This window comes from Eretmochelys imbricata, chromosome 5 (genome assembly GCF_965152235.1).
Source record: "Eretmochelys imbricata isolate rEreImb1 chromosome 5, rEreImb1.hap1, whole genome shotgun sequence".
NCBI lineage: Eukaryota > Metazoa > Chordata > Testudines > Cheloniidae > Eretmochelys > Eretmochelys imbricata.
Window position 1 is genome coordinate 95,128,005 of NC_135576.1, and position 14,885 is coordinate 95,142,889.

The following is a 14,885-nucleotide window of genomic DNA, read 5'->3' on the forward strand; positions in this document are numbered from 1 at the left end:
ACTATCTCACTTTTCACAATCACTATATCTGACCTATCTATCCTCATCGTCACAGGAAACCTGCACAACAATTTCCAAAGATGACCCAGGGAGCCTAAATTCATAACTTTGCTAAACACTAAATATCACTGACTGAATAGACACACTGGATTTATAACATAATACAGTAACTCTGTTGATTAAGCGAAATGATGTTAAGCAAATCCAATTTCCCCATAAGAATTCATGTAAATGGGCGGGAGAGGGGTTAGGTTCCAGGGAATTTTTTTTTGACACACACACTCTAAGTTTTAAATAAACAATTTAATACTGTACACAACAATGATGATTGTGAAGCTTGGTTGAGGTGGTGAAGTCAGAGGGTGGAAGAAGGTGGATATTTCCCAGGGAATGCCTTACTGTTAAATGATGAACTAGCACTCAGCTGAGCCCTCAAGGGTTAACACATTGCTAATGTAGCCTCACACTCTACAAGGCAGCACAAATGGAGGGAGAAGAGACAGCATGGCAGAGACACACATGCCAAACAACGTTATAAGGGAGCATTGTGCTACTTTAAACAAGCACGTTCTCTAATTGATCAGCAACATAACTGAACAATGTTAACTGGGATGATGTTAAGTGAGGAGTTACTATACAATAATCTATAACCTGCTAACAATGTCCCTCTCCCCACCCCCCAGCTGACTTCCCCGACTTCCTTCGTCCCCTATGACTGGAAGGGTTTTAACGGGCCACTTCACCTTTAACGGTCCCTTGAAATATGTGTTAACTACTCGTATTAAAGGATATATTCCTCCATGTATTTAGCAGTGGCACTCTGATTATGCTTCCCAGACCTGAAGAAGAGGTGTCTGTAAGCTCGAAAGCTTGTCTCTTTCACCAACAGAAGAAGTTGGTCCAATAAAAGATACTACCTTAACCACCTTGTTCCTGTACATATGGCATCCTATATCATGTGTTTTAAAGAACTGACTCATATTTAGACAAATATTTTAGCCTAAAACCATCCTACCATGAGTGAGAATGAAGTAGAATTAGACTTCAGCTGTAAGCTCCTTTTCAAGGAAATAAACTTAAAAGAAGTTAGCTTTCGAGGAAAGGCAAGTATACCTCTATAATAAACGATACCTTTCAAAAGATCTTCCTTGTATCAAAACATGAAGTTAACTGTTTGCAGGTCAAGAAACTTACAGAAGACAGTACTACAAAATTATAGCAACTGTTTAAAAAAAAAGTTCTTCAGCCATCACATCTGTTATAATCAAAACTGCACACGATTAATGTTGCTCATGTACACACACTTTTTTATGTCTTAGTGTGATTCAGTCTTGGCAACAAACAGGTAATGAATATTGCTAAATCAGTTTAGTTTGTTTAAAAAAATCCTTTTTTAATCTTCTTAATAATGTTTCTGCTTGGGAGAGATGTCTGATACTATTTAGGTGCCCTGAAATATGTAGACGTGTATACAAATTGATTATTAAGATAATAATATAAAAAGCATGAAATTAAAAAAAACTGAATTTTCTGCAAGGAAATGTGAAAGTATTCACTTTTCTATCAGATATTGATTCTGATTTGTTTTGGCAAGGCCTTCATTTGATATATTTCATAAAATCATCAACTGTAGAAGTTACACAATAAACCCATGTATCTGAGATTAGACTAAGCAAACAGACTCTGCATCCTCTTATAGAGAATTCTGATATATGAAGTATCAATCAAGTATTTATCTGATTACTCCTTTTTTATGAATAACCTCCTCTCCAATGTGAAACATCTGTGCTGTGCTTCTCTTACAAATGTGGAAATACTGGTGGCAGCTTAGCTTTTTCTACTGGATAACAACCTATCCCACAGTGAGACACTATGGACGAGTAAGCAGTAAGGAAAAATTAGCTCAGCAGATGGTATCATTCAAGGGACACAGCTCTGGAAATCTGGTCCCCTAAGGGATAAAAAAAGTGAAATGATTTTGCTTACTGCTATCTCAAAATCAGCTTTAGAACTATGATTGCAATGGACAAAGTAGGAGCCCTAAACAGCCAATTTATTTACAGCTCTAGAGGCCAAGATTCTGCTTCAGAAGGCAGAAAGGGAATGGCTAAATCCCAGAGATTAGTGGAGATAGCTGAACCACCTCTGGTATTTGCAGGTAGAGATGCAATGCAAATACCTCAGAGATGGATCAAGATCCAGAAAAGTCTTCTGGGGGACTTGGTAGCAAAGTTTACCTGTTTCAAGATTGAAGACAATAGGGAGACTACAGAGTTATCTGTAGAAGACAAGGATGGACGTGGGCTTTCCAGCTTGGACACTGAAGTCTTCCTCCTCTATTACTGAACAGTCAGTTGAGATCAGCTCTGAGGAAGCAAAGGTCTTAGCAATAGGAAAACGGTTTGATTTCTTGTCCTTGGAGGATTGATACTTGCTTGGAGATGTCTGTCCAGACCCTGCACATTGCATCTGACAGCTTGGATGCTGGCTGACTGCAGAAAAGCTGATTGGCTCTGGTTCAAGACTTCTTTCTCCAAAACAGAAAATCTGAGAACAGACAGATATTTAAAGCCAAATGGAAAAAATTTTCTATTTGAGCAGCTCAGCATTAGCTTTCTCTGATAACTGCTCACATTCTAGGAAGGAGTGGGAGTCCCATGAAATGTAGACATAGGTGTCTTGTATGTCAAGAGCCACAAAGCAGTCCATTGGATCCAAAGAGGAGATAACAGAAGCAAGGGAACTATACAGAATTTTGAAGCAACAGATGAAAGTGTTGAGATTACTATGAAGATCAAGGACAGGCCTCCAATCCCCTTTCTTCTTTGGCATTAAGTAGCAATATGATTGAAATCACCTATCCCTGAACTCTGGAGACCTTTCTCTTACTGTTCCCACTTGAATGAGGGCAATGTACTTCTTGCTTCAACAGTCTCATAAGAAGTGTCCCTGAAGAGGGACAGGAAAGGAGCTTGACTATTTTAAAACTATATGGGACATCCCCTTGCTGATTAGTTTGAGGACCCTCAGTCCAAGCTTCTTGGAAATAGGAAAAACAGTTGGAAAAAGGGGTGGTGGAGGAAAGTGGATCTGAAGGTGGTCCAGCTAGTGTCTTGATGTGTGTCAAAACCTTTTCTTACCTGATGCCTCAGACTGTGGGGCAGCTGGGGAAGAGGTAGATCACCACCTCTAGTGAAAGTACCTCCTCAAGAGTTCTGAAGACCATTGCTGCGGATAGGACTGAGTTTGTGGTCTCTGTCTATAAAATGGTTGTGTTGGATGCTTCCTCTTTTGGGGTTGGGACGTACACACCCAAAGATCTTAGGAATGTTCTTGAGCCCTTTAGATTATGGAGTGCTTCATCCATACCTCACAGGAGAGCTTATTGCCCTCAAGTGGGAGGTCCCTCAAGGCTTACCTGAGAACTCCAATGCCTGCAACCAGGAAGATCTCTTCAACATGGTGGTGACTATTGTTCTGGCTACTGAGTCAGGCGCATTGAGGGCTGCTTCAAGGGCCAGTCATGAGGGATTTTAATTACTTATGCTAGTCTTTCAGGACTCTATGCAGATGGAAAGTCTGTCCCAAAGCAGAAAGCTGTATATTGAGAGTAATGCCCAATAATTTGCTGGTCTGAGAGCTTGCTGAAGAGATGTCTTCCTCCCAAAGACGTCTAATTTCTTTGGGTCTTTCTCCAAAGGAGTGTATGTGGGCTGACCTCGCTGATTTGATTTTTCTTGACCTGACTCCACCACAAGACCATTAGAGGTAGTATACTGGTAAATATATTCAAACCATTTAGCAGTCACGTGTACTGATTGGCTGCTTTCAGAGGCTGCTGTCATTGAGACAGGCAATGCCAAATCATTTTGGCCAGTCTGAGCAGCCCATCATTAAAGGCTATTAACATTAGCCAGTTGCCCCATAAAGGAAGACTAGAGAATATCCAGAAGCTTATACAGGTGTTTTCTCCTGTATAAATTCCCAGTGGAATGTCCAGAATCTCCATAATTCTTTTCAATAAGTCCTGGAAGACTTTCAGCTCATCCATAGAAGCTGTGAATGGGGGGGGGGAGGGGGAGAGGAGAGACGGACCCTAACAGCTTTACCTGGAAAAAGCAATAAGATGGCCAGAGGCTGATAAGGTTTGGGAGAATGGCCATTCCTACTCTATTCTTCCTTGCCCTTTACAAGTTGAAAATAGGACAGGAGACAAGCCTGATACAAATGAAGCTGTATACTTGGCAAAGTGAATCTGTCTGTAAAGATCAAGGATTATGCCAATTGCTTGAGTATGGATTTACTTCCCAGGGGAACGAGCACAGATGCGATTGGTAGCAGTAGTTAGGATGACATTGGTGGATACTCAAAGGGGGCTCCCTATTCGTTCCCAATTTTTCTGGTATCCCTCAAGGATTCATCCCTCAATTCTCTGCCGAACTCTCACTGTGCCGCACACAGAGAAGAGGGGGCATGCTCAGGAGAGGAATCCCTGCTATGTGCCTCTGAGGTTGAGGGGCACTTCTGTTACACATGTCCTATGGGTTATTTGGTAACGACCTTCTGTAGCCTCTCGATGAGAAAGGTCTGTTCACACCAAGTAGTACATGGGTGCTGATACACACAGTCCTTGAGCCACTGGAGCGGCAGTTTCCATTGCTTCCGAAAAATGTAATTTGTGCTAAAGAGAGACATCTCACGATAGAGACACTCAGCGGCATAATGCTCAGTGCCAGAGTATTCAGTACTGGAGGCACTATGGTCTACGATATGGACAGAGACCATCGGTGCTGGGTTGAGTTTTAGTGTTGGACATCACTTTTAGGCTTCTAGAGAAGTGAACATTAGGGGGAAATCCCTGTGATCCCTATTTGAAGAAGGAAATCAACATCTGCCTTGGTCCTGGAAGTGATGCTCCTTCTGGCCACTTGATGAGCACACCACCGAAATGGACAACGAGAGGGGCTTATGCAAAACGGCTCAGTAACTCAGCTTGGCATTTTAGCTCACCTGGGCACTGGATTAACCTGATATCTGGAGATTCTCTGAAAGTCTGCCAAGATCCAATGAGACTTGCATGGGCCTCTCTGGGAGAAAGTGTTTCAGTTTTGCACCTCTTGCCTTCTGGGTCCTCTTGTAAACAGAGCAGCATTCTGGAGCATGTCTGTCTTCCAGGCATAACAGACATCTGAAGTGCCTGTCATTCCTAGGCATCAGTACACTGCAGGAGACGCAGAGTGAACACCAGCAATTTATGGTTGGCCATTTCAGAACTGCTATATAGTGGTTGGGGGGAAGGGATAAGGCCCTTATACAGAGGTTATATAGGCAGGAAGAAAACATATCACAACTCTATTCTTAAGTCTAACACTTCTTTTAAACCAACAGGGGGTAGGGGAAGGAACAAAAAAAAAAAACCCCAAAAAAACCTCATCTGGAGTACAGTAACTAACAACTATTCTGAACTAATACAAATTATGCTTGCTAAGAGCGAGGAACATGGATACTACAGGGTTCCACCTCGCAATCATAGGGGGCAAGAAGGAACTGAATGTGGCTTGCAGCCACGAGGCCCTTTATGTCCATGGCTACAGGAAACAAGAGGGCACTAAAGAAGCAGGTGCAGCTCAAGGGACACTGCTATTCAAAAGAATACAATCTCATGCTTGTGAGAGCATGCTTACAAAGAGTGGGAAACTCGTGGACAGTCACTCAAAGAGCAGCCCTTTGTTTCCAACACCAAAGATTGAAAGGGCTACAGATATTTACAGTGAGGGATATGGCATCTTCAAGGATGAGAATGTTCAGAACATCTCAAGTCAGCTATTTGTCAATTAAGTCACAGATATGACCCTTCCTGTAGTCTGACCCAGTGAAGCTAGGAAGATTAAGAGGGCCTGAATGAGTCAGGATGTCAAAGAACAAAGTGAAAAAATAAATAAAATAAAGCTTATGCCTTCCTGTAAGTATTGGTGCATTGTGGGCTTTCCAGGACTAAAAATTCCCTGACTTTCTACAATTAAACCTGTGTCTCACTGCACAAAAACTGAAAGAAATTTAAATATGAAGTGTGTCCTGTTGAATCTAAAGGATGCTTCCAGGAGATTGCTGATTACTTGGGAGCAAGTAATAAATAGGCATCAGGATTCCCTTTATTTTTAATAATTCCCAGTTCATAAAGCAAGCATTTTTTTGGGCTAGGGACACAAGATAGGTCCCATGATCAAGATGATATAATTTTAAAGGTAACACCACTGGACAGGTAGGTTCCATTTTGGATGAGGGGCCTGAACGCTGGTCTGTCAGATTGTACTACTCTAAGAAATTTGGCTACCTGGGGATTTTCTGCAAGTGAGCCTGAGGTCCCTGTGTAAAGCACACTACTATCTATGAGCAGATATTTTACAAACAGTGGTGCTGGGTTGGAGACCTCTGTTTCTGCCTTCTTGGAGAAAGTCCAAAATGATTGGAATTCCTAGTTTTATGGGATTTGCACTGTGCTCTTGGCACCAGCAAATGAATCTGGACATTATAGTGGAGTATAAGAACATATCAATGGCCATACTGGGTCAGACCAAAGGTCCATCTAGCCCAGGATCCTGTCTTCTGACAGTGGCTAATGACAGGTTCCCCAGAGGGAACGAACAGAACAGATAATCATCAAGTGATCCATACCCTGTCGCCCACTCCCAGCTTCTGGCAAACAGAGGTTAGGGACACCATCCCTGCCCATCCTGGCTAGAAGCCATAGATGGACCTATTCTCCATGAATTTATCTAGTTCTTTTTTGAACGCTGTTATAGTCTTGGCTGTCTCATCCTCTGGCAAGGAGTTCCACAGGTTGGCTGTGCGGCATGTGAAAAAAATACTTCCTTTTGTTCGTTTTAAACGTGCTGCCTGTTAATTTCAGTTGGTGGCCCCTAGTTACTGTGTTATGAGAAGAAGTAAACAACACTTCCTTATTTACTTTCTCCACACCAGTCATAATTTTGTAGACCTCTATCATATCCCCCCCATGTCATCTCCTTTCCAAGCTGAAAAGTCCCAGTCTTATTAATCTCTGCTTTTAGTATCAGTACTGGCCAAAATGAAAGTAAAGGCCTTAAAGACTCTGGAGGGCTGGCCCAGATGTTCTAGTGCTTCTCTCTCAAAAGACAAACTGTTAGTTGAAATCATTTCAGATATAGATGAAGAAAAGGACTTCAAGAGAATTTCCAGTCTCCATGGAAACTGTAGTGGAGGCCCCTGGTTCAGCTCTATCAGGTCAGAAACCAAGGTGTTTCCTCAGCCAGTGTGGTTGCCTGTTCTCACTTTGTTTGGACCACTTTCCCCACAAGTGGAAATACACAGAAAGGGTCCTGTGACCAACTATGTGATAAGGCATCCGTCCCCTTGGATCTGGAGTCTGTCTTCGTGGTGAAGTATTTTGGCCTCTTTGCATTTGTATGTTTTGTGAAGAAGTCACCTGAATGGACGCAGAAAGTCTGAACACTAAGATTGAAAACCTTCTGATTCAATCACCACTTGGAGTTACTGACTCTGTTTGCTGAGCCAGCCAGCTTTTTGTTTCAGATCCCCTTTTATGGGGATCGCTTGGAGGGAAAGAAACTGTTCCACTCACCTTCATTATTTCCATTATCTCTGCATGTAGCACTGGACTCCTTGTTCCCCCTTGGTTGTTTAAATATGTGACCACAGTTGTGTTGTCTGATTGAACCAGGACATAGTTCCACTCTATACCAGAATGGAACCTTCGCAGAGCCACCTTGACCACTCTCTCAGCTCTATGGTGATTATGCCGTGAGCATTTTCCTCCAGGCTCCAGGGGCCCTGAGATGCTTGAGTCTCCAAGTGTGCTAGTCAGTTGTGAGAAAGAGAATCCTGAAGGCAGATGGGCATGACTTTGCAGACACTGTCATGGTCCAACCACCACTGTAGGGAGTGGAGTACTTGTGTTGGAATCTGAACTTAATCTGTCATGTATTCCAGGGAGCAGTTCCACATCTTTAGCATGAAGGCTTCTGATGTGTGATTGTGCTGATGCAATGATCTCTTTATATGACACCAGAAGGCCTAGCAGTTGAAGGCACAGTGGTATAGTAGGCCTCCTGCAGCTCCAGAGCAAGCTAAGATCCAAGATTTTTCTGAAATGTTTTTAGTGATGGATAGATCTTTGCTATCAACACATCTGTTTCTGCTCCCAGATGAATTATGCTGGTGGACGGAGTCAGGGAACTTTTCTTGAAATTGATAAAGCCGTGCACCTGTAGGAGATCAATGTCCAGGACATGGCTCTGTGTGCTGCTGACTGTGATGGAGCTCTCATTGGCATGTGGTTCAGGAATGGGTACCGGCACGTTCCCTGTGACCAGAGTCTGGCAACTATCACCACCACCATCTTTGTAAACCTGGGGGCCGAGGACAGGCTGAACCAGACTGTTTGATACTGATGTTTCCTGCCATAGGCAAACCTCAGAAGCCTGCAGTGACACAGTCTGAAGAGAATACAGAAGTATGCATCTGCTAGATCCACTGAAGTCAGGAAGCACCCCAAGAAAAGGATGACACCATATAGGCCAGATTCCCCAAATGAAACTTCGTTTTATTCATCTATATGTTGAGCCTTTTGAAGTCAGCTGGGTGCAGGCTAGGCACAACTCATTGTCTGTCACTCCTGGGAAGACTACCTCACAAATGGAACACTGCTTGGATTTAACCTGGTGCTTTTTGACTGCTCTGCCCTACCTGTATGGTGACAGAGGAGCCAGCAGGAAACAGCTTTGGCAGAGGATAAGATGCGTTAAACCACCGAAATGTTAATGACCCAAGGAGGAGGAGGAAGCCAGAAAGAAATACCTGCCTGCCACTGCTCAAAAACAGGGTAAAAATTAAACTAACAAATAAATGGGGGCAGGAGCAATCATACCATCAACTGACTGCTAATGCAGAGCAGAGGAACTGGCAGCAAGCAGGAGCAGAGGGGGTATGGTCAGAGGGCACAGGGCCAAAACTTTGATCCACCTCCATGAGCTGCTCAGTGGAGGGGAGGGTCCCAGTTGTCCGGCATTGTGGGATACGCTGGACTGCAGAATACATTTAAGCTCTTTCAGACCATTCCTTAATGCCACAAGACTTAAGGTAAAACATTCCCAACTATGGAATAGGTTTCCATGACTAGTCCACAACTTGTTGGGGAATAGAGACTCACATTCACACATGGGGATGGGCAAACAGAACCTCATGTTCTTGTCCCCACAATATCTGAAACTGTGCTATAGCTGTTTCCCTGGTTGGTGTGAATGGGCTTTTTCTGTTGTGAAATGTATTATATAAAGCAAGTGCTGTACTAATGTACTAATCTCTCTAATGATTATCTGTAACAGTACTAAGACAATTCCAGTCCACACTGGTAAGAGAATCTGTGCTAGAAAAGTTCTCTCAATAACTGTTCTTAAAACATGGTTGTAAACATGGTGATGTGGAATTATAGTCAATAAAATCACCCAGATTAACAGTCTTATAAAAAGGTATTGGAAGAAAACTGTAGTACCTGTACAGGAGAACGTACAGTTATCATCTTACTCCCTTCTGCCGTATCAATTTGACAAACAATGGATCTTTCAACACCCGACTCCTCATGTCTTACTCTATAAAGACATCGACCCACTTTTGTCAACGGAATCTTGTCAGCAGTGGAGTGTTTATGAGGACCTCAAAGTTGAAAAAATACACAGTTATAAATTAATGAAACAATCAAAGCAGCATGTACATACATTTGAAAAACCAACAATTTATACAAAAAAAATCTGTGTTCAAGAATTTTTACTGTAACAATAAATCTGGAAACATGAAGAATATTCACCGGTTTACAAAATATAATATGGAATTATGCTATTTCTGATCTGAATGTCACTCTCTTAGAAGTAAAATTTCTCAGTAGTTTGGCTAATACTACAAAATTGTTTTTAGAAAGGATGAGTTAATCTCTAATATTTTTAATGTGTCTTTTACCACTACAAATCATCAACATTGTTTTGCAAAGACTGATAATTTACATTAAGTTTTGCATCTTTTAAAAAAAATGTTTATTGGTGTGGCGCAATAGCTTCATTCATTAATGTTTCACAGTAATAATGAAATAAGTGGTTGAAGGTACTCTGACAAACTAGTTTTGAAAAGTCCCAAATTCATAATTAATAAACTAGCATTATCAACGTTATTCAATTGCAAGCTATACAGTATTAAAATAGGTTCATTATTTTTTGAATTAATAAACCATGCTAATTTTCTTTAAAATCTTTATTAAAAATCACCTTTTCCAGGACCACAATACATAAATGCTTAAACTATCTAGAAATAGACTCAAATTTTGGAGGCACAATTTTGCACTCAAAGTTGTGTATGCAAATGAAGTCTGAACTACTTGTTTCTGGGCACAAAAATCAGAAACTGAGACAAGGCCTGTCCAAAAACTGGGGCCTACATTATTATGGCATAGAATAAACCAGCAGACCACAATAATTATGCTCAAATGTATCATATGTAAATTTGAAAAATATTTACATACACACAAAACAAATCCGATGTGACTCTAAAGTAAGATTTAAGATATTGCTATGTCACTGGAAAGCCAGAAATTGTTCCTTTCAAGTAATAAAAATCATATTAAACGCAAGCATTATCTTCTTCACTGGGAAGATGCACTACTGATGTATACAAAAGCAGAAGATTTATTATGTAACTTACTGAGCTGAATGTAAAACATTTTGCTGCTTAGGGTGGTCATTGCTGCGAACTGGTCACTCTCACTTTTAGTTCTGAGAAACTCCATGTTTAGACTTTCCCCATCTTTTAAATGAAATGTTTTTGCTCCAGACTCAACATTAAGGACTTTAAAGGAATCACTCGGTGAGACAGTGATGGGAAGTCCTAAGGAATTCATTATTACGAATGGTGCTTGATCTTTTTTGAAGATGTCTGAAGTTTTGCTAGCTGCTTCAGCAAATGCCTAAAGAACAAAATAAATTTGTTAAAATATATATTTAAAAGCACAAATAACCCCAAGAGGTACTAAATACCAAAGTGTTATTTAAATCTAGATTACCTGTATAAAAAGTCATCTAAACTAACACTGAATTTCTTGATTGTGAAGAAGTCCCATTTAAACAGATAGGTGATATTTCTTACCATGCCCAGGTTACTCAACATTTGTAGTCCACATTTGGATAGTGTAATGTTCAGCTGGTCTTTCGAGGAGATGTTTATTACTGTTTTATATTCTGGTACCTTATAGCGTTCTTCTTCAGCATCTGATTCTAATGCTCCTTTAGCCTTCTTTTTCATCTAAAAAAGCCAAAAATGAATTTTACCAAAAAAGAAAAGGGGAAATTAATTGTCCAATGATTTTCTTTCTAGGAATAATCTCTGCATCAATCCGAGATATTTGGACTGCACTTCTCAGCCTGAAAATACTGATGACAGAATTCCCGCCACTGCTGGGGGTATGTCGGGGGCAGGAAGGAAAAGTAGCTGCACTTTGACTATTCAAAGCTGGGATATAGTCCCCTGAGAATAATAACCATCTGGTAAATATCAGAGCAGCATCCAGAAGATGAAATAAGAATGAAAAGGCTGACACCAAGCCCCAGAGCTTTTATGAACTATTCTCTCTACTATTTATAGGAAGAGAGGTATTGCTCAAAGTCTCAGACTGGAAAGAGGTCAGGATCCACATTTGTTTTAGGTTTACCGCATTTTTTCTAATCTGAAAATTTAAATCCAACCTTCTCTATAAAAAGCTATTTTTAGTATAAAATATGATTAATTACTATCCCATAAATATAACCAATTATTAAGGGAACACACACAACTAACACAGCATTCCTTGAGCAGAGGGCAACTATCCTTAAAAAAAGCAGGCTGTAATTCAGCAGCACCCGGAAGCTGCACTCTATTGAAAAACTTACACCACTGACAAGGATTCTGATAGTTTCCATTCAAAATACCTGTTTCAAAATGTTAAAGATTAAAGTTCTATGATAGCTGAAACCTGGCATAATCAGACAGATTTTTCTTCCAGAGAGAGTAACTGTAACAGTGGTTCTTTGAGATGTAATGCAGATATGTATTCCACCTAGGCGTGTGCACATCTGGTGCGCTGGAGCAGGAGAATTTGCTTAGCAGTATGCATGGAGGCATAACGCTTGCACCTCATGGCCTCAGACCCTCACCATAGACCCTCCCTCAGTTCCCTTGCACCGAATGCCCAGAGATAGACTCCAATGCAGGGGGACAGAAGGTGGGTCGAGGAATACACATCTACATCACATCTCGAAGAACCACAGTTAAAGAAGAAAAAAAAAGATTACTTACTGTGAGTAGATGCAGCTGTGTAAATCCATTTAGATGATTCACAAGCAGTACCCTTCCCCGCCCCCAGAGGAGGGGCTCAGAGTCTACCTAAACAAGGATTGCAGGACAACCCTTCTGAAAGTTGCATCCACCCTGGCAGATGCGGTGATGGCATAGCGGTTTGTAAATGTACCTATGGAAGACCACATGCCAGTCATACCAATGTTCAATATGGAAAAGTCACTGAGGAATGCTACTGACATTGCTTGCACTCTCGTCGAATGAGCTCACACCCACTTACTTATTTCATATGCAGTCTTGATACAGGATGGTATAAATCTAGAGATCATCCGTGAAGAGGTCACCTGACCCTTCATACAATCTGCATATGACACAAACAGGCAAGGCGAAGCACAGAACTGTTTAGTCCTGTCCAGACAGAAGGATAGACATCACCTGACATATAATTTATGGAGATGCTGCTCCTCCAGAGATGAATGCAGCTTAAAAGGAATACAGGTAAGTATACCATGTGGTTCAAATGAAACTGAGAATCTGCTTTAGACAAAAATTTTAGATATGGTCGTAAAGTCACCTTGTCTTTGGAGAATTGTGTATAAGGAGGCCCTGCCATCAGGGCCCGCTACTCTCTCATACTCCTCATGGATGTCATCACTGCCAGGAATGTAGTTTTCTGAGACAAAAGCAGAAAGGGACAAGATGCTAAGAGCTAAAACTGAGGTCCTATCAGGCTGCTGGGACAGAGAAGGTTCCACAGATGAACTGGCTCTTGGACTGGAGGAGTAGACAAAGAAGCCCTTTTAAGTATCTTGTCACCATGGGACTGGAGAAGACTGATCTTCCCTGAATAGGGGGACGAAATGCAGATATCACCGCCGGATGCACTTTCAATGAACTAAGAACAAACTCCAATGACTGAAGGTGCAGCAGGTACTCCAAGATGTCATGAATGGAAGCCAGCATCGGTTGAATTCTACGGGCTAATGACCAGAGGAAAAGTCATTTCCATTTGCCCAACAAGCCATCCTGGTAGAGGGATTCCTAATGTTGAGTAGAACCTTCTAAACAGCCGCGGAACACCGCTCTTCCTCCTCATTCAGCCATGCAGCAGCCGTGCTGTGCTCTGGTTTCTGTGCCTTATCATGGCAGGACAGCTTGCATGCTCTAATGATCCCCAGAGTCTGTGTCGGCGGGGGGCTTTTTGCTCCTGATAGGTTCAACCATGCTGGATTGGTCTGTGGGGTAAGGGCCAGACAAAATAGACACCTCGGTCCTCCAGGTTCGGGGTTAGGCACAGGGCTAACAACCCTGTCCCGTAAAAAACAAAATAAGTTACAGAAACAGCGATGGAGAAATTGACCATTACCGTGTGTGATGGCCTTCAGGAGTCAATGACCCATATGACTGCCAGTGGTGAAAGCTAAAAGGAAGCCACTGGCATGAAGACTGAAGTGCTCAACACCAAGACAAAAACCAAACTTGGTTTTTTGAACATACGGACAATGTACGAAGCAGGGAAGCTAGCTCAGCAGAGACGCTACAGCTTACACATCCTAGGTGTCAGTGAGAGCAGATGGATGCGATCAGGAAGATTAACAACAGCCTGGAGAGAAACTTTGCTGTTTTCTGGATGGGATGATGGACAACACCATGAGGTTGTTGCCATCCTTTTGAAGAAGGGAGTGGAGCATTCCCTCCTTGAATGGAAATCCATCAGTAGCAGACTTATGAGAGCCAGACTGAAAGGGAAACATAATAATATCACCCTGATTCAGTGTTATGCTCTGATAAATGACAGTGATGAGGAAGTAAAGGACAAATTCTACCTTACACTACAGGCGGAGTAAGAGAGAGTATCATGCCACAACCTAATTATCGTCATGGGAGACCTGAATGTCAAGGTCAGTAAGGACAACACAAAACAATGACAAAGCAATTAGAAGACATGGGTGTGGCATGCTGAAAACGGAGAAAGGCGTGTTGATTTCTGTAATATGAATGACCTAGTCATCGGTGGAACCCTATTTGAACATTGTGAAATTCACAAGCTGACATGCTGTTCTCCAAATGGCAGAGATAAGAACCAGACTGACCATATCATGATCAATGGCGATGCTCACTGACAGATGTGAAAGTGAGAACAGGTGCAGATGTTGGCAGTAACCACCATCTTGTGACAGCCTCCATCAAGCTAAAACTGAGATGTGTGAGTCCACCAAACAAGGGACATAGACGTTATATCGACAAGCTAAAGTCCCTTGAAATATAGAAAGCCTTCATTCTTCAGTTAAAGAACAGGTTGCAAGCACTTGATGAAGCAGACCTTGATGAAGAGGAGGGGAATGCAGATGAGGAGATTAACAAGAAGTGGAACAAAGTAACAGCAATTTATAAACAGAGCAGTGAAGCCTGTCTAGGCTACAAGCAGAAGAGAAGGAAGGAGTGGATTACACCCAGCACATGGAACTCCACAGAAACCAGACAAGCCCTGAAGAAAAAATCCCAGAAGCTAA

General features: G+C 41.8%; 1 protein-coding gene across 4 annotated transcripts in view; it reads right to left on the minus strand.

Annotated features, from left to right (window-relative positions):
• VPS13A (vacuolar protein sorting 13 homolog A) overlaps positions 1-14,885 on the minus strand; it is a 285,176-nt gene that overhangs the window by 116,527 nt on the left and 153,764 nt on the right. For all 4 annotated transcript variants that reach the window (XR_013346200.1, XR_013346201.1, XM_077817554.1 and 1 more), the window contains exons 43-45: positions 11,188-11,343; positions 10,747-11,008; positions 9,551-9,711 (exon numbers count right to left, since the gene is read on the minus strand). Coding sequence is in view for 2 of the 4 variants with exons in the window: in XM_077817554.1 (XP_077673680.1) it covers positions 9,551-9,711; positions 10,747-11,008; positions 11,188-11,343 (579 nt within the window). In the remaining 2 variants the exon portion in view is untranslated. The remainder of the gene's footprint in view (positions 1-9,550; positions 9,712-10,746; positions 11,009-11,187; positions 11,344-14,885) is intronic.